Below are 19,558 nucleotides of genomic sequence, written 5' to 3'. Positions count from 1 at the left end.
CAGTTCAAACTGGTTTAAACCAGTTCAGACCAGTTCCGACTGGTTCAAACTGGTTTAAACCAGTTCAGACCAGTTCCGACTGGTTCAAACCACTTTAAACCAGTTCAGACCGGTTCCGACCAGTTTAAACTGGTTCAAACCTGTTCCAACTGGTTTAAAACGGTTCGGACCGGTACCGACTGGTTCAAACCGGCTCCGACTGGTTCAAATCGGTTTAAACCGGTTCCAACCAGTTTAGAATCGTTCAGACCGGTTCCGACTGGTTTAAACCGGTTCAAACCAGTTCATACTTTCAATGTGGAGATAGAACACAGAATCGATTTCTTTAGCATATGTTACTGAGTTACTTCCTAGAGTAAGAGCCTGGACTGCAATTCAGCGCTTCACTGGCAGAAAAGATAAGCCATCAGCAAACTCACCAAATCTTTTGTATTCCCATTGTTTGAGTATACTCAAAAGTATATTAAAGCAAGTTGTAAAATTAAATATTAAAACAAACCAAAATTAAGGCAAAATTAATTTAACGAAAGTGAATTTTGAGTATACTCACAATTATGGCAGAAACCAAAGAAAGATACTGAACATGCACGTTGGATTTTTCTTTTAAGATACCCATTGTCAGCAATCATTTCATCTACACTGCAGCTCCCAGTCCCAAGATGGGCAGAGCTCCCCTTGTCCTCAGGCCACCACAAACCTCCAAGGCCACATCATCATCTTCACATTTCCCCCACAACCATGCTCTAAGGTCAGTCTGTTCATGAAACTGCACCAAAGGTGAAACTCATCAGAATAAAAGCAATTCAAGAAATTGAAAAACAGCTTTCAATATCCAGCAGGGAAAATATGATTCCTGCCAGAAGTACTTTCAAGCAGAACTGTAAGTCACCTTTCTTTCTGCAAAAATTAAATTGTGAAGGATTCCAACTTAGACTATACAAAGTTCCGAGTTCCCAGCAAAAAAAATCACAGCACAGCTACAAAAAACCACATTTATCAGTTCCAGACAAACCGAACTTCAGTTTTCTGAGGTACTACAAAGAATTTTTCTGAAGTACCAGAATGGAATTGCCAAATATTTACATAAACCAATTTTAGGCTAGCGAGGCTAATCTTATCAGGCTCCCTCGCAAACCACCAGACTATGCAAGTTTGGTTTGAATCACTTTCTAAAAAAGCTTTTTTCCTTCAGTTCTCCAAAGCAGAAGTTAGGCAGATTAGTCTTGCAAGTGTAAGCTGGTTTTGCATAATACTGATAAATTTATTAGCAAGCATACTGTAAGAGTCTGTGAGACACCCCACAGGCAAGTACCATGCAAAGAAACATTGTGCCAACAAAATATTGTATGTATCTCAAAGAGAAATGAAGTATTTTTGTGGCTGATACTACTGAACACAGCCTGTCCCCTTCTGGAATGGATTCTGCAGTGAAGAACCAAAAATAAAGTTTTGCTAATTGCTGAATCTATGCAAAATGCTCTGCAGTACAATAAGGGAAGAACCATAAGTGTGCCCTTCAGATTTCTTTTGGAAAAAAAGAAGAAAAAGCCAAGCAGCCTTTCTTTTATCAAGTGGGTCTTAACACAGCTCTTATGTCCTACATAATAATCATCTTTGGCTATTAATTTTCTCCAAATAGAATCAAAAGAACTTGACCATATGAAGTGCTCAAAGAACCATTTTCCTGGAATATGGCATGGGCATGAAAGGTTAGCAAAAGAGGCGACACAAGAAAACCTTGCACTTTGGACACTACATTCCAATGACTGATACTTCTCAGAAATTGTTGAGCTTCCTGTGCTCAAAGAGCAGTTATTCATTCAGGGACAGTGCTTACACACTCCTGTCTTTTCAGGCAGGGAGCAAATGAATGTTCTATAGCTTCCATATACTACTTGGAGGCTCTCTACAACAGACTTGTCTGTATGGTATTAACAGCAGCAATAGTGTAACAAAAAGCAACCATAATTGCAGAGTAAGTCACAATTTTTAGCTTTTCAAAAGGTGTAAGGGACTCATAGAAGAAGCCCGAATGCCTTTGTCACTCAGGGACTGATACTTCTAAAGCATAACCAGTGCTGTCAGTGCTGTGTCTTGCCAAAAGGCAAGAGAAGGTCTAAAAGTAACCGGTGGGAAAAAAACCAATCCCTGCCACTGTCTTTAAGGTTCCTAGCACAGACTGGTCTTCTGAGGCACCTATCTTCTCTCTTCCTAGTGGAAGCACACAGCCTCCTAAAATAGAAGTCTTAAAGTCCAGATTAGATTAAATAATTTCCGTTCATAGAGTCAGTACCACACAAATCAATTTCCCCAAAACTTGACTGTTTCCTGGCAATAGCTAATATTCACTTTGGCCTGTCTATATAGCGAATCCCCTCTGCTTCAGAGGTGTTTAACAGGAGCCATGCAACAGATTCTTGTAAGAACAGGTCTTAAACAGCCACCGAGACTGGGAGAAAATCAAATGGTTCTTTGGGTACTCTTCCATAAGGCAGAGGTGCACCATCCAATGGAGAAATGTTCATGTTGCAGCATCTGAAAGCATGATTACAAGGCCCATCCTCCTTCCTCTGCACCCTGTATTACTCTAAAAGCAATCCAATGAAGAATGCACCTCTTCTCAGATCCTCACAGCTACGTGACTGAGCCACGCTCTCTGTCTGCTGTTGGACTACTTGGACTGCTGGTCATTCTACTGTTACTGAATGTACAATGACTTAATGTACAATAACAGGTCTTCAGAGATCTGCTAGCATAAAAAAAAAGTTGGCTAACAAAGCAGTTTTCAGAAAAAGATGACTTTAGACAGTATTTGTGAGAACAGTTTTAGTAAAGAGCATATTTTCTTGTTTTTATAATTTTAACCCAAAAAATGGTAATATCTTGCTACTATGATGACCTTCCTTACCCACTTCGAGTTCAAACAGGTCCTTGCCTTGTTTTAAGGCTTTCTTTGTAATTCTTTTTAAATGATCATACTGTAATGTAGAAAGAGCATTTTCACCACAAGTTTCTACACATGCTCAGAGTACAACAACCAAATTATCTGCCTCCTGACATGCTTCCTGTTAACAAGAGAGCTCTCATCTTTCAAAAGAATTATCAAAAGCATCCTTCACTGTACAATTCACTAAAGTAGTCTTCCACTTACCCTGTGGTAGTTTGATGGGATGGAGCCTGGACATTATGTCACACCTAATTTATAACTTTTGCATTGGGACAAATTTGAACTCCAACCTAACCAATACAAAACAAACACTTCAAATTTTAAGTACATCTCAGGTTTTAATGGCATTGCCACTAACTCATCTCACTTCCAAGTAAGGGTGGGTGGGTGGGTTTGTTCTTCTTTCTTTTCCCCCTCTGCTTCAGCATTAGCAAATAATGACCATAAATACTTTCCATAAACACAACCACTCTACAAAAAATTACTCTATTGCACTGCAAATGATGAATTTAGAAAATTACTGGGTCAGGAAGAATGTACAAAACCTTCCAATATATTCATATTTTTCTCCTTACCTCCTGATAAAGGTCACTGAGATCCTCATGATGTGCTTGCTTAGAGCATCCTGGGAACTCTCTGACACAACAGGAGTCAGGTGGCCAGTCCAATTCTGTCATTTCCAGCCAGTCTGTGAAGTACACTACGCCGCAACATTTAAACTGCAAAAGAAGGATTAGCCAAGATCAGAGATAATGATGCTACTTCTTCAACAGGTTAAATAGGTCATCAAAAAACCTAACAAAGTTCCTAATACCAACTTTCAGAATATTTACATAGAACTAAAAACACCTATGAGTACTTCCATGTATCTTGGTTTGCTGTACTTTGACATAAAAGCAACATGAAAAACATAATACAGTGACCAACAAATACTTGAGAAGCAGCCACCAATACTGCTCTGTCCTTTAAATCCCAATTGCTTCCTCAAAGGATGATTCACAGAAATTGTCCTATCCTTGGATTCTCCTATCCTTACTACAAGGAACTAACACAATTTCATGTCAAAATGCAGACTAATGAACAAGTATACCTGTGGCTGAAAGGAGTAGCAGAAAAAGGTCATACTAGCGAGGACTATTCTTGCAAGGGTACAACTACAGACACATTTGCTGAAAACAGAAAAAGCACAGATTTATCTGAGTATAGGAAAAAAAATTTAAAAAGCAAAAATGTATAGAAAATCACAAATGCTGAAAGGAAAACTGAAAATGGAAGGAAGGGGTATCACATTAAATAAATACTGCATCAGAATCAACCACAAAAATAAGAAGTTTGGCTGCAAAGCAGATGAGCTGTAATTGGCTACAAAACCCACCAGGACCAACAACCGGTCTTATTCTCTGCAAATCACACCCTGAGATTTAAAGCCAAATGACCAGTCTCCACATTAGCAGCTGCTTTCACACAGAAAAGGGTGAAGCGCCTACATTAGACTTGGTTTGGCACTGGATGTGGACTTGACGTGACTGAAAAGATGCTTTGCTGCAGAAATAAGATGCTACCTTTCTCTGCCTGAACATCCTCCATGACCAGCCTGAGTGTAAGTAATTTCCTGAGTCCTTTGATCCACAGGCCTGGAAACACAGCTGCCCCTCTCTACCCCCTTCAGAGCCAGGGTCCTGTGTTCCACTCATTGTTCACAATCAAGCAGATCAGTGCCCAGACATGCTGGCACACACTGTGCCTTTAATTCACCAGTCCTCTTAAAAATCTCACTTCTCCCTTCTATACCACAGCTCTTGAGTCTCAGTTTTTATTGCTTTGTTACTGAAACTCCTCCCAGCACTGGGCTTTAAGGAAAGCTCAAGCTTTGCTTCTCATTGCAGTTGCAAAGACCACCTCATTAAACACCCTTTCCTTGTATCTTTTCTTCCCCCACCAAGTTTGATATTAGACCAGCAAGAGAGTTGGGGTAAAACACATTTCCCATCTCCCTCAGATGTTAAAAGATACAGAAGAAAGAAGACCAAGCTGACTGGGGCTGAATCTCTGAACAAAAACTGCGACACAGATTTTAACAGAACAGATTTGAAATTGCAACACAGATTTGAAGAGAAGTACAATTACAATTCTGCTGAGTGAAGAAGGGCCACAAGTGCTTACTCAGACGTAAAGCACATACCAGGCTCATACATCTAGCATCTAAACTATGGGTAGATGGAATATAAATGAGAGCCCGCCAGTTAAGTACAAACTGTAGAAGAGCTTTCTCAGTCCCCCAAATCATTCATCTGGTCACAGGTGCCATAAGGAAAATCTAATTTCTAAAAACTTCTAACTCCTAAAGGAAATTCTTTTCCCTTAGAAAAATCAGGGCTTAGTTGAAGTTTTATCATTAATATTCATATTATAACCACTCATGATGAAACTACAACAACTAGGAGAGGAGGCAGTATTTAATCAACCTATACATTCAAACTAAGATACAGTACCAGCTCTATTCAAGGCAAATTGATTGTGACCACTTGATTGTATTATCTCAGGTACAGAACAGACATAAACACTCTACCTGCATATGAAGAATTACTCTGTTGCACAGAGCACTCACATGGCCAGAGCAGGGAACTGGGTGGGGGAGGAGGGGGGTGCTGGTGTGTAACCTCTTTCTTCCAGGTTTTAGTATAAATACAGACTAACCAAGTGCTGCCAGGAAATGTTTAAATAAACAGGAAATCTGTGCAACAATGATAGATTTCAACATTTCAACAAGGGCAGCACAATGACAGGCATTTAAAGAGTTCTCTTCCTGCACGTGAGTTATATTTGGAGTTAATGGGTTTTACCTTGGGCGATTTCATGTTTCTCTAACATAATACTTCATTCTATAAAAACAGTTCTGAATTTTAGTAGGCTAGAGGGCAAAGCTGTGAATACACAAGGAAGCTTTCTGGTTTGTTTCCCACCCGCCAGTCAAAGGAAATAAAAACCCTCATCACTTTCACAAACCTCGGCCAAAGAGACAGTGTTGGCATCTTTTTGGAAACTTCCTTTCCCATTCCTTTCCAGCTAAACATATCTTAACCATGACAGCTCCATGAAAGGAAACTAACAGAGCCTATGGGAAGGGGAGCACAGTTTAATATTAAAACAACATATAGATACAGTAATTTTACTTTACCTGCAGATTTTTAATTTTACATATTTCATATATCCTTTAATGCTATTGTAATCCTAAAAGGTATTGGTGTCCTAACCTTAATGAAAAAGAATATGAGAATATTAGCAATTTAAATTAATTTATTAACATTCTGGCTTTGGTATTTAAGTACCTTTAGGGCTCACAAAAACCAAACAATTGGATATCAAGTGACGTTAAAAGACACTACGCAGTGTTTCATACCAAATGAACTTGCATTTATTTTGCCTACTCACTTAAAGCCAAACCTTTTCACTGAGCAGGTACTCCTTTAGTTCATGAATTAATTATCATCTTACCTCACTCTGGAAGAAATTCCAAGCATGGGTCAGCCACTGGTACCTAGGTAGGCCATAATTGGTCATTCTGGCTTTCAGTGTGATCATATCAGACCACTGCACTGGAACCTGGAGCAAGGAGAGAGAAGTGACTGACACAGTGGATCAGCAGGCTTGTGGCTCCAAACCCATCTGTACTGAGATCTTTCCAGTGCAATGACTAAAATAACAGTGTACACAAACAAAACAGGAAAACGAGTGTTGCAATTTTTATGATACTAATACTTGACAAGCTTTTCTTAAAATACCAAGGAAAAGTTATTTGTGTCCTTTGCTTACAAATTAATATACATTGAAAAGCAGTTACATTTTGGAGACATTCAGGGACAATTTAGTACAATTTATTTATATCATTACCAGATTTTTTACTTGGCATAAAACTTGAACTGAGTTCCATCCAAGTCATCAAGGATGGTATTTGTCTGCCCTAGTTTAGTTATCCCCCTGGTGTTGTCTTAGATAATAGAAAAAAACACCAAATACGGAAATTCATATCAAAATAAATAATTTAAACAGAGTAGATGAATCAGTCCCTTGAAGTCTCAAATTCACTTCAGTGTGTAAACTTTGATTTAAATGTCTAACTTCTACATACGTAAAATTAATTGAGATAAATTCTATCCCTGGAGTTTTTTCAGCCATTTTCTGGCTTTGTCTGGAGTCCTGCACACGAGTATCCTGAATGTGCTCCATTTCACTAACTTGTTCAAGAACAGTAACAAGGAAGTGTAGACATGGCCCTATGACCTTTTTTTCCAAGCACACTTACAGCCTTGTGAATATCTTCTCTCCTGAAAAGATTCCTGAAGTACTTGTCTTTCAACTGCGATAACTCAGAAGTGAGGTGCTGGAGCACTCCATTGTCTGAACATGACACCTCAGTTAGCAACTTGTTGCAAACAAACAGGGGCAAGTGCTATGGCACCTGGCATACAGCAAAGTTATGAGTAAAAATCAAAACTTCAATTCAGCAGCACAAATTTCAGTGTGCCAAAACAAAACAAGGATCTGAAGACTGCAGTCACCATTCTATGTCACCACATACCATCCATGCTGCATTTTGTCCTGTCTCTATCAGCCTTAACAGTCATGGTGAAAGAATACACAACTGCAGTAACAGCTGTCACTTGGATGGGAGGGAAGCCCAGCTCTTCTAGCAGCCATGACTTTGCTCTCCTATTCAATTTGAAGCTCACAGTAAGGACATTGTGTAAATAGCAACAAATGCTATCTAAGAAAAGAAAATTTGCACAATACTTCTCAAGGAACCTGGTCTTCATTGTGCTAGATGCTCTGCAAAAAATATAGAGACAATCACTACCTGCCTGAACCAATAATACAAATAGGAACATTTGATAACATTTCATACCACTGCTAAGTTATATTACATTTTTGATGCCCTTGTAAAGCTTCATATTGTCAATGTAATAATAAGGACCCAGAAATATAACGTGCCTTTCACTTAGCAGACTTTTTGCATTGAATTCATGATGGTTCACATGAAAAATGTTAGCAGTACATTAGCAGTAGAGTACTAAAAATACATAAAAGTATTATCACAGAATATTTCTATCACAAACATTTACACAGGTCACTATAATAAATTAATTTAGTTTTGCACTCAGTGCATTTCTCTTTTGTCTGCATTGTAAGCTAGCACTCCACTTGCTTTGGATAATATTTGACAGGGCTGCAATTAAGCAAATATTTGCTAGAATATTTTTTTATTAACTTAATTGAGTTAAACACATTCCAAGGTTATGTCCACAACAGAATACATCCAACTTCTTTAGGAAATCAATGGAAAGCAGGAAAAAAAAATTCAGGAAGAGAGAGAAGGAAATTAAAAGCAAAGCAAAACAATGTAAACCCCACTGTAGGAAAGAAATTTGAATGCTGGAGCTAAGGAGGGATTTCAGAATCTGTGTGTTTGCTGCAAGAATGCCAACAGGTAAAACTGCACAGGTAATAGGTACATTGATGTACCTATTAAATAACTTGCTGTCACCTCATATACACACTAGTGCACAATTGAGATGCATTTGTTTGACTACACACAATACTCATGTGTAGACAAACAAAAATAAGAGATGCTGCTTTGATTTCAACCTAAGTTTTATAAAGCTCAGTCTGCCACTGAGATCTAATTACTCATTAGTATTTTTTTAATGACTATCAAAGCTTGATCAATGCGTAAATAAGCCAAGGACCCACACTGGCTTTTCAATCTTGTGGGTGGAATAAATTCAGTCATGAGGCATACTACATGCTGAGAGCTATCATGAGCTGGAAGGAAAGCTGTTTATACAAGGACTCTTAGAGCAACTTGTCCACATACCAAGGAAAGCCCATACTGGATCAGCAGAGGCAGTTATGCCTCAGTGACACTTCTGACAACATTACCCACACTACACTATACACCCACCTACACTAATGCCAAGTGATCTCCAAAACCCACCAGGGGCTCATGTGATTTAATGCTACACTGAAACCAATAGGATATCAAGACAACCCTATGGTTATAAGAGGGAACTGTCTTATCTTTATGGAGTAGGAGGAAGCACATTATATGGAATGATCCAGTATTTCAGAAGATGAGGAATAAAATAAAATACATATATATAAGCAGAAAAGAAAAGAGATAAAAAAAGCAAAAAAAAAAACCCAACTGTTTGCTGTGACCCACTGCAGAAGCTGCAGACACATAATCCAGTGCTGCTTCCTTTAGCAAAGGGCTGAAGGGACAGCCATGTTTCCTTCTGAAGAGAAACAACTGGACCAGTGATGTAACATATGGTAGGGCTATGCCAGCCTTTAGCAAACTGTCCCAGGTTTGGGTTTCAGTAGAATAGTAGATAACCAAAAACTTGGGGGTCAGACTAAAACACACCATGACTTTAGGTTTTCTAACTAAATAGCAAAGGCTGAAAAATCATGTTCCAGTGCTGTGAAGGCTATGTTATTTCAGGCAGTTTCCACTGACAAGATTTTTGTGGAATTATGCATTTTAGTTGTAACAATCATCCTTGGCAAAACCCCTGCAGAGGGCAGCTGTGCCCATAACATGAAGAATGCCTCTTGTCTGTATTCCCAATTTTAAAATGAATCAACCCAAGCTGACATTTAAAGCAGTGGAACAGCCTTAATCTCTATTATATTAGAACAGCTTCCTGGAATCTGTACTGCAAGGGAATGAACTCTGATGCAAAGTCCTGCTATGTAACTTCAAACCTGCCAGAAATTCCTTTGGTCCAAGTACTGTGTAAATATAGAGAAAGCCACCTCAACATCTTACTGCAATAAAATTGGCATTCACTATTGGAAAGACCGTTATATTGGGCATATCTTGGCAGTTGAGAGAAAAATATTCGTCCCTCTGTTCATAAAAATGTACCAGACTGAATACAAGATGTAAGGATATAGCAGCCAGCAGTTACATTTCAGTTTAATTTGCTCAACACTTACCCATTTTCTTACATGATGGTTACAAGTCCTCAGTTTGAAAAATTAAAGGTTGGTGTAGTTATAAAAACTAGACAGAGATAAAACCTCTTCACAAGTTTACAGAAGAGTGTTTTATAGTCAAGACATGTTTTGCTTAAAACTGGCATTTATAGCTTGTGGAGGCAGTGTGCAGATTTTAGCAGACAGCAAGTCCTCTAAGGAAAGAACATGCTGTCTGTTTACAATGCAGTACTCTTTAAAACACAAAGAACTTTTGGGACAAAACCCCTTCGAATTCTCTCATCTCCTCTCTCAAAATCCACATTTAATCCTGAAGTTCTAATTTATCCTCAAAAATATCAGAGACTTCAATGAGAACCTGCCTGAGTAACAATTTAAAAAAAATTAAATTCTTAAATGGGGGGATGAAGGATTTGGCTCTCAAATATAAAGGGGGTAAGGAGAAAGCCAGACAGGGCCTTCCAGACAGACAAGCTCCCCCAGGAGAATTCTCTGTTTAAAATGAAGGCAATCAGCTGAAATTAAACTGTCAGAATAATGAACAGAGATAAACACTACAGCAATTAGAAAAAAGCTAGCTAATGGAAAACTTAGTTTTATTCTGCTGAAAAAATGCAGCCTCCTTTTCTGACTCACCGTTATTTCCTGCTCGTAGGTCCAAACACCACAGGCAAGTTCAATGCAGAATATTACAAGCAAGCTTCCAAAATACTGCAGAAAACAGAATGGTCTTAGCTATTTTTTATCCTCTTTGAAATAAAAAATATTTTTCAAAGTTTAATATTGTAGTTAAGTTAATATTGAATTTAAGTCTGTTTTCAAAGTTAAAGAACATGTGAAAATATTATTGAAATTTCCCATAATTTAAGACAGAGAAACAAAAATACTTTTTTTTGACCAAAATATGGAAGACTCAGGCAGCAAACTTTATAAAAGCTAAAATCATGGGACATTTCTTTCTTGAAAACTACATACTTATCAAAGTGATTTAGATATATAAGGTCTGGTCTAACTGTACAAATATTTAGAGATTAATTGAAATATCTTTTACTATTAGAAGGTATAACCCTTGAACTATTTAAAAACAGGAAATACAAGTGTAAATGAAGAAGCACAAACCTTGGTAAGGATGCTTAAGAAAAACTGGTTGCTGCAATTAAAGGAGAGAGGAGTATCTTCGTTATAGCATCAACAAACCCTTTCTGAACTGCAGGATAAAGCTACATGGAATTTAAGGCTGTTTTAACTGGTGTTTCCTACTGAAAATAACCTTTTTATCTTTTATTTAAAGTGAACTTTCTTGACTCCAAACTTTCTTCCATGTCAGTGAGTCAAGAAACTTCCCTTTGTTCTCAGTACACAAGACTTTAAAGCTACAATCCTCATGGATTTTAATTTAAATTGAAAATCGAAGAAACAATATCACAATATAAAATCGAATAGAACAGAGCAAATATATAATTCCATCAGTAGCATACATGCCAAGTGGCTTCTAATTTAATTGTTTCATTGTGGAATCTATTTGGGACACAAAACATATACGTATGGTAAGCGATTTTTTTTTTTTTTTAATTCATGGGCAAATAAGATCTATTTACTCTGTTTAAAACAGAGTACAAATCCACAAATGTTAGGCTTTAACAGTCATCTACATAGCACCTTTTTCATTCATCTGAATGAAAGGTCTGGAACTGAGTAATTCACAGATACCTTGGCAGATACTGTTCTTGTCTTAATCTCTACTTGCTCAGCAAATCCAACTCCTTGAATTAGGCGTGTAGTCAAACACAGAGATATGTAAGAAGTGTGTGTAAAAATACTCATGTTAATTTTCAAGAGAAACCTGTACCCAATAAAGATGGTACTGAAAGGAGGATTCCTGTTTTACTAGTCTCCATCATGTCACATTGCATCTTTACAGTTGTTAGAGCTGAACAACACACTGCATTTCCTTGCAAATCAACACTGTAAGCACACACAGAACTCCAGTATAGGTCTTCAATAACCAAAATGGTCATCCTCCAAAGGTCCAAAAGATGAAAAACATGAATCACACCTTCCAAGAACAGCAGTGCTTTCTCTAAAAAATAAATTCATAAGCTTCTATGCAATGCATGTACTATCACTGCAGTGCCTAGTAGCTATGCAAAGGGCTCTTTAAAATAAAGAAAACATAAAAATCTTCTTTTCTAAGTATTCACTTTGAAAGCAGGAAAGAATGCCACATGGTTGAGTGCCACATGCTCTTTTAATAAATAATTATAATAAAAAATGTTTAAGGGCATTATGATTAATACTGATATTTTTGAGAAGGAGAAAAACTACATGTTTCAAAGAAAAGTACATTTCACTTCTCTGCTGTCAGAAGAAATTTCAGTAGGTTTATACTCTTAACTGAATAACAAGCATGGTATTGTCTGTCATCTCAGAATTTTATACAAAAATCACTGATTGGTGAAAGTGATACATCTGAAAGCGCACATATGGTGTTCTCTGCAAAACTCCTTATTTGCAGTTTTTTGTAACATTTAATTCATTCATCAAGTTTAGCATTTGAAACTTCCTCATCTTCCTCAGTGTGTAAGTTAAGAGTGTTTGTGGTAGCAGTAGAAGACAGAAGATCCAAACCCAATATTTTCTCCTATTACTGAATACAGCCCCAGATAGAACACTATTTAGCCAGATTCACTTACAAACCACTTCTGGCTCTGCCAGGGACTGAGCACTTTGGACTACATCTATACACATCAGGGCATTGCAGAATCAAGCTTTCTATCCTGAGAAAGCCCATCTCTGTCACATAACACAGAAGAGAAAACAATGATTTTACACACATGAAAGGCCATGCTCTGAATTGAGCGACTGCAGGCACGCTGAACTCGAACATAGGAGGTTTTTTTCTCTCCACTACCGAAGGGAGTATTATATCTCTCTATAATGGTTTGCAAAACAAATACTTCTTGTAAAGATTTTTCTGGAGAAAAAAAAATCCTCTAACTGTTATTTAAATGTATTACCCCTCATTTCCATCATCCAAATCTAGAAATTATTACTGGCTTCAATGCTTATTCCCTGTCCCCGGTTAAATTCCCACAAGAGTCTGAATGCTAAATGCATCTTTGTGCATTTCCACGCTTCTGGTTCTTGCCAGAAACAGACACTTGGTTTTGAAGCAGGCTTAGTATTTCTTCCTGTGGGCCATCTTTACATGTCGTAAAGATGAGTAACTCACTGAGGAGCACGGCTGTGTATCACACTCTAAATTGTGCCAGGAAGTCCCTGATAGTGCCTTCTACAGAACATCTTCCTCAGAGTATTCTTGGCCACTGCTGAGATATTTTCTAATTTCTGTGATTGTTTTAAGAACTGGAGACCCTTTACAAGGCAAATCCTACTGACTTTTAGCATTTCCCTTTTTGTAGGCAATTGCTTATCTCTATCATTCTCTCCTTAGTCTGACATGCGAAGTAATCTGAAAACTGGAGTGGTGCCTTGAGCCTGTTACAAACTCATCATTTTCACTGAAGGATTTCTTCCTCCAGCAAAACTGTGAAAAACCTAAAATGTTGCTTCCTTGAGAGAAGCTGAATGACTGAAATGCTGGCAAAAAACACTCTTCAGGGAGCAATAAATCAAAGTAAAAATACTTGCCAACTTAAAAAATAAATAAAGCATTAGCCATTTACTGCTCCATATGTCATGCTTGTGGCCAAGATACTCAACTTCAGCATCCCTTCACTGTAAAATGAATGTTGTCAGTTAGCAGGAGCTGGTCTCCTGCAATCTCCTTGTTAAGCCTGCTCTACTACAGGTCACAGGCTGGAAGGGAAGGAGGGAGAAGAAAGGGAGGCAGCAGCTCTGTAAAGCAGTAGCTTTCCAACAGGGACATTTCATCTAACACCTGGACCATTGCACAGGCACTTGCATTTGCAGCATTGACAGACTGCAGAGGCTTAACCAACTCTATTTTTCCAGCACATCAGTCCTAAAAGATTAGGAGGTGAAGGACCCTGGGGGCTCAAGAGAATCGTGTTCTCCCTCCTTTCTTGTGCAAGAGACTAATCATTCAAGAAGAGGGAATAGAAACAAAAGTCATTACTGTGAAAACTAGCTTCAGAGATGCAAAGAGGTGTGAAGGGCCAAGGAAAGATAGTGAAGATATTCCATATGTAATCACCAGACCCTGTTTTGCTGGAATAGTCTTCGTGTGGTACAGCCACAAAAATATCCACAGCCAGCATTCAAATCCTGAAACCTCCAATGCAGAAACCACACACAACAACAACATGGAATCCCATCACTGAAATACAAATACTAGTGCAGAGATGCTACCAGCTTACACTCACCTACTCTAACTTGTAACAGCCTCCAGAGAGCTCTGGCTCCTGGGCAAGTCAAACAACCCCACGTTCACATCTACAGGAAATTCATATATAAGACAGAAAGGACAGGGGGACAGTGAATGCAAATCCCATTATTTCAGCCACAGAAGGGAGGTAACCATCAAGAAAATAAAGACAAAAATCAAAACAAAACCTAACCAACATCTACCAAATCAAAAAACAGGAACTAGTATCAAATAGATTTTGTCCTAATCCCAATAGTTATGTGCATAAAGGCTATCAGAACCTGATAAAGCCCTAAAAAACACACACAGTATTTTCAGCTATGCATTAAAAATCAAAGTAATTAAAACCTATTTTTCTAAAGGTCTGTATAGGCTGTGTAAATATATTAAAATATTTGAGTCTGAATAAAACTTCTGCACACCACACTGGCACCCCACAAGAGGAACAAGCTCCATATATGCTAGTGTATGCCAGTTCTCCATAAATGGAGCACATATGCTCTGGTATATGCCCAAAATGTCTTCCTATCTTTCCATCTAAGACTAAAAAATAAGTTACAAAATTAGTTTATCCTAAGTAAATTATGACAGGCTTTTTTGGTATTACATTTGTTCTACCAAACTAAGCTAATGTCCACCAACACCAAATATATTCCAGGAACATATTTCTTTCTTGATCACCTCAATCACTTTGACAAAAACACAAATAAAAATAGCAAATGCAAGCACAAAATCACTTTTACTGAATCTAAGGCATTTTACATTTATTTAAAAGGTGTTTTTTCCAACATCTCCCATTCTGTTCAGAGAGTAACAGCAAAAACAGACACATGAAGTGTCTCCCAACATAAAATCTCTTCCTTGTGGCTTTCCAACCTGCTGAGTACAGGATTTTTTTGTTGCAATTGTGGGCAACTTAGGGGAAACACAATTGTAGTGGGCAACAATCTTTTGCAGATATGTAATATAAAACTCTTACTGTAGATCTAGAGATTTTGTGTTGAATACACCACATAATACCTGCAATTAATAACCTTATGTAATTTGTCTATGCTTTTCAGGCCACAGGTGAAAAGAACTGGTGAGAAATAACCTATTTCTGCTACTAACATGGCTACAGGATGATGGAGAACACTAAGAAAACACAGTACATGGGGAGAGATTTTAAATTCTTCTCAGAGATTTTTTAACAGCAGAAATGTTGAATTCTAACTACATATAGCAAAGGAAAACTTGAGTTAAAACTCTAGTGCCCTACAGTAGCTTCCTTCAGTGCAACAGCCAGGGCAATGTCAAGAGCCAGTGCTCTACTTCAGCTACCATGATGATCCTACTGGCACAGATACACAACCTGCATGACTGTCCTCTGAGGATGCCCTTCTGAACCCTGTGTAAATATTCTGCCAGAAACAAAGCTAAGACCAGGAAGTCCCAGAGAAATTTGGTCACTTGGGGTATTTAGTGGTCACTATGACACTCTGCTGCCTGGCAACTCAAGCAGATAAGAGCTGCCATACTACAAAGCGGAGTGTACTCATGTATGTTCTGGAAGTGAAGGGGCTTCTTCACGTGTATTTTCCCTCTGCCATTGACCTATGAAATGCTTCATCAGCAAGCAGCTACTATAACCAGTAAAACTGTGCTGTTAGCCTATGCACAAGGAGAATCAAAGACCTGAACACATCCCCAGTCAGGCTCCTCCGAGCCCACTCACACCAGTGATTGCTTTGTTTGCAGCTTGCAAGTGTGATTTGGAAGCAAGAGCCATGGACATGAACTGAGACAGGATTCTATGTCAACCCAAATTTCATCAGAACTAGAAAGGCAGGAGTTTATCTTTTCCTCACTCAGACCTTTATGATTTTATGTTGCATCATGCTCTTCTGTTCTGACAGCTTCCTAGTTAACTACTGTCAACCTGAGGAAACTTCACCATCTACTTAATTAATCCCTAGAGAACAAATATATCCCATCACACAACACAGTCAAAATACTGACTTCCTAAGCCCACATCCAGACACTGAGAAAGCAAGAGTGCATTCTGTATATGAAAGCAAATAGCAGCGGCAGGCAGGGGTTAACTACTGGAGCCAGAAGTTGCAATAAGGTGAAGAAAAGAGAGAGCATGGGGAGCTTTTGGAGAACCTCTCTAGAAGATTGTAGAAATCCTTCATTTTCTGAGCAAATGCACCTTTCTTTAAAGGTTCAGTGTACTTATTAAGGAATCATCATTCACATCACCTACATTTTATTTCATAAACATCTTTTTTTTCAAGCTTTACTACTCTCCTCCCAAACACTTTTCTCCCAGAAGATATAAACCTCCTTTTTTTCCCCCCTCAGACTTGAGAAAAAACCCAGCCCTTAGGCCAGAGCAAACAGAGAATCAACAACTCTGTTCCCCTCAGACTTGCTGTCTCTGCTTTCTTGAGCAACATGTTCTATGTGGCATTAGATGTGAAGAAAGCTCTGGAAAGGGCAGGGGCTGAAGGAAATTCCAAGAGGGCAGCTGCAGAATGAAACCTTACTGTAACCTCTAAAAGATCAGAGTATATGGTATGTAAAGCAAATGCCAGCAGATTTTAAGAGCTATGCATAGCATTTCCCAATGGCTAACAGCCTGAGAGCATTGGCCTTGATCTTCTGAGATGCAAGCCATCCAAAGATCTCTCTGCCCCCTGGGAAACCTCAGATGACCATCACCATGGATCACCAACAGGAACCAGAATTGTTCTGTGTAAAACATAACAAGTCCTTCCCCCTTCAATAACTAAGAAGCTATGATTCCCATTATTTTGTCAGTTTACAAACTAACAAGGTTATTTTAATGATTAATCTGGCTATCTTTTTTAAAAATAGAGCAAACACTCATTAAACAGAGTCAGACAATCTGCATGGAAAACTGACATCCTGTTTATCCACTTCAGCAGCGCAAATTTTCCCCTGCCTCCCTCCCCTGCACCCTGAGCCCTGCCCTGTAGGAATTAACAGTCCATTAATCATTTTGATTTTAAATTTGGTTTATTTGCTTGACAACACAGAAATCTGTGAGAAATGCTGCCAAAAGTCAACAGGGAAATGAGATGAAACCATCAACTTGCAACATAAGCTATGGAATGCCATCCAGTGCTTCAAAATAAATGCATTTCACACAAAAACGATCAAGCATCAAAATGTCTTAAAGTCTATGACCTTTGCAAAGTCCACCTCTTTTCTGTAAAACTTTTTAAGTAATTTTTAAAATAATTTTTTTCATGGCAATGAACATAAAGCTATGCATCCAAGTTCTGTTTACTAAGCCATTTGTTTTCTAAAAAAAACTAAATAAAATTATTTATGAATGGTTAGATTTTTGTTCACAGCCTTGATTCTTCTGTGGGATATTCTTCACCTGCTGTAAATTTTAACTTTAATGGTTATCTTTGCTTATATATGTAAACTGGTATTATTTTGGAAATAAGCAAATACACACTTCAAACAATTATTAGGATATATTTACTAAGGATTCAACTACCTTAAGTCAGTGAACTTCCCGAAATAAAGGATTATTGCTAGGTAAAGTACTAAACAGGACATACGTGAAGATAGGCATTAGACTATGATTTTCTTACGGCTTGTCATATTCCATATTCCCTTTCCCCTTTTTCTTCCCCTATTTCATAAGATTTATATCAAAACCTAAAGTTTCCTATTTTGCACAAATTTTTCAAAACACAGCCTCCTTCATTTGTCTACCTGCTCTTTATTCTACCAAGGAAATTACACACCATAAAAATGTTTCCTTAGTCAAGAAAACCCTTTTTCTTGTAAAATAGACTCATTTGGTGCTGATACACAATGACTCTTCTTCAGCATGCCCAAGACACTTCAAATAATCAAGATTTTGAGTGAAGAAATGCTGTTATAAATGCTGTTATAATATAAAACCAGCCCCCATGGACACAGCAAAGTGCCTTTGTGGTTAAACAGCAAAATGGTATGATTCAACAAGTAAAAGATTAATTTACCTGACAGGACATCTACTCCATACTCAGTTTGTGGCAACAAGAATTCAGCTGAACAACAGCAGCAAGGCATACCACATCAGAGAGGCTGGGCTGTGTCTCACACAGGACAAAGAAATTTGGCTAGGCTTTGTGGATTCATATACTCCTTCCTTGCTCTTAGGAACTTCTTCCATTTCCTATTCATTTCAGCAGAGAAAAAACGTGGGCAAACAAGCAATGAGAAAACAAGAGCTGGAAAGGACAGAGGGGAAAAAACCCCACCCTATGGCAGGAAAACCATCTAGTATCTCAGCAGCTCCCCATCTTTTCTCAGTCAAGATGCAGCAGCCCTCATTCCCATCCTGGTATCACTCACAACTCTCTACCCTTCATCAACCCCAGTGCCTTGAACCTACAATCGTATCAGTCCCTGTCTTTCCTATAGTTTTGTGATACCCACATCCATCACTTCACCACCCTTTTATTGCTGTCTTCCCTCCTCTTTTGACCTTGGAGCATTATTCCAGAGCCTTTTACAGTTCTGGCGCTGCTCATTCTCCTCTACTGCCCTGAGCATCAACGACTTTCAAGAACCTGGAGGGAAGAAGCAGTATTAACAGTATAACAAGTGGCAATGAGGGAAAACAGGAACCAGGAAGAAAAGAGGTACAAGGCTTGCTGCAAAAGGATCACGGGGCCAAACACAGCAACACCGAGTCAAATGAATACTCAGGATATAAGTCCCTAAAACCAAAGTAGCCACTTCCCATGAGGTGAGCCTAGAAGTACAGCATGCAGTAAAAAGCATGGCACAGGAGTCCACACAGCATGTGTCATGCAGAAAACACTGAAACTGTGAAATTACTACTGCCAATAGGTATCTACCTTTCAGCACTGTGCCTCTTTCCTAAAGCAAGAACAATGGTCTCTTCACTATTGAAGAAATACACAGAAAAGAATTAAAATTCAATTCATGGCACTATCCAACCTTGCTACCCTAAGTCAAATGCATTTCCCTGAACTGCCCTCAAGACACCAGACAGTTCTTGTTACTTGGAGCTGCTGGATAAAGGCACCGAATAGTGCTGCACTGCCTCTGCAACACTGCTGAGCATTCAAGGCACCTGCTCAGTGCCTGGATGAAAGCAGCAAATCATCACCATGATCACAGCAAACATTTGGATTTAAGTCAAGTACTTGCAAGAAGACCTGGACACTCCTACCAGTTCAATTCCTGTCATGCTTCCCCATGCTGCTCAAATACACAGCTGCTCTTGC

At 38.5% G+C, this 19,558-nt stretch overlaps 1 protein-coding gene across 2 annotated transcripts in view; it reads right to left on the bottom strand.

Annotated features, from left to right (window-relative positions):
• TSPAN12 (tetraspanin 12) overlaps nt 1-19,558 on the bottom strand; it is a 40,746-nt gene that overhangs the window by 3,150 nt on the left and 18,038 nt on the right. For both annotated transcript variants that reach the window (XM_084205397.1, XM_084205396.1), the window contains exons 5-7: nt 10,583-10,657; nt 6,443-6,550; nt 3,523-3,666 (exon numbers count right to left, since the gene is read on the bottom strand). In XM_084205397.1, the coding sequence (XP_084061523.1) occupies nt 3,523-3,666; nt 6,443-6,550; nt 10,583-10,657 (327 nt within the window). The remainder of the gene's footprint in view (nt 1-3,522; nt 3,667-6,442; nt 6,551-10,582; nt 10,658-19,558) is intronic.

Source organism: Fringilla coelebs (genome assembly GCF_963513975.1).
Source record: "Fringilla coelebs genome assembly, chromosome: 5".
Classification (NCBI taxonomy): Eukaryota; Metazoa; Chordata; class Aves; order Passeriformes; family Fringillidae; genus Fringilla; species Fringilla coelebs.
The sequence above is the reverse complement of the archived record's forward strand: the minus strand, read 5'-3'. Positions and strand labels throughout refer to the sequence as shown.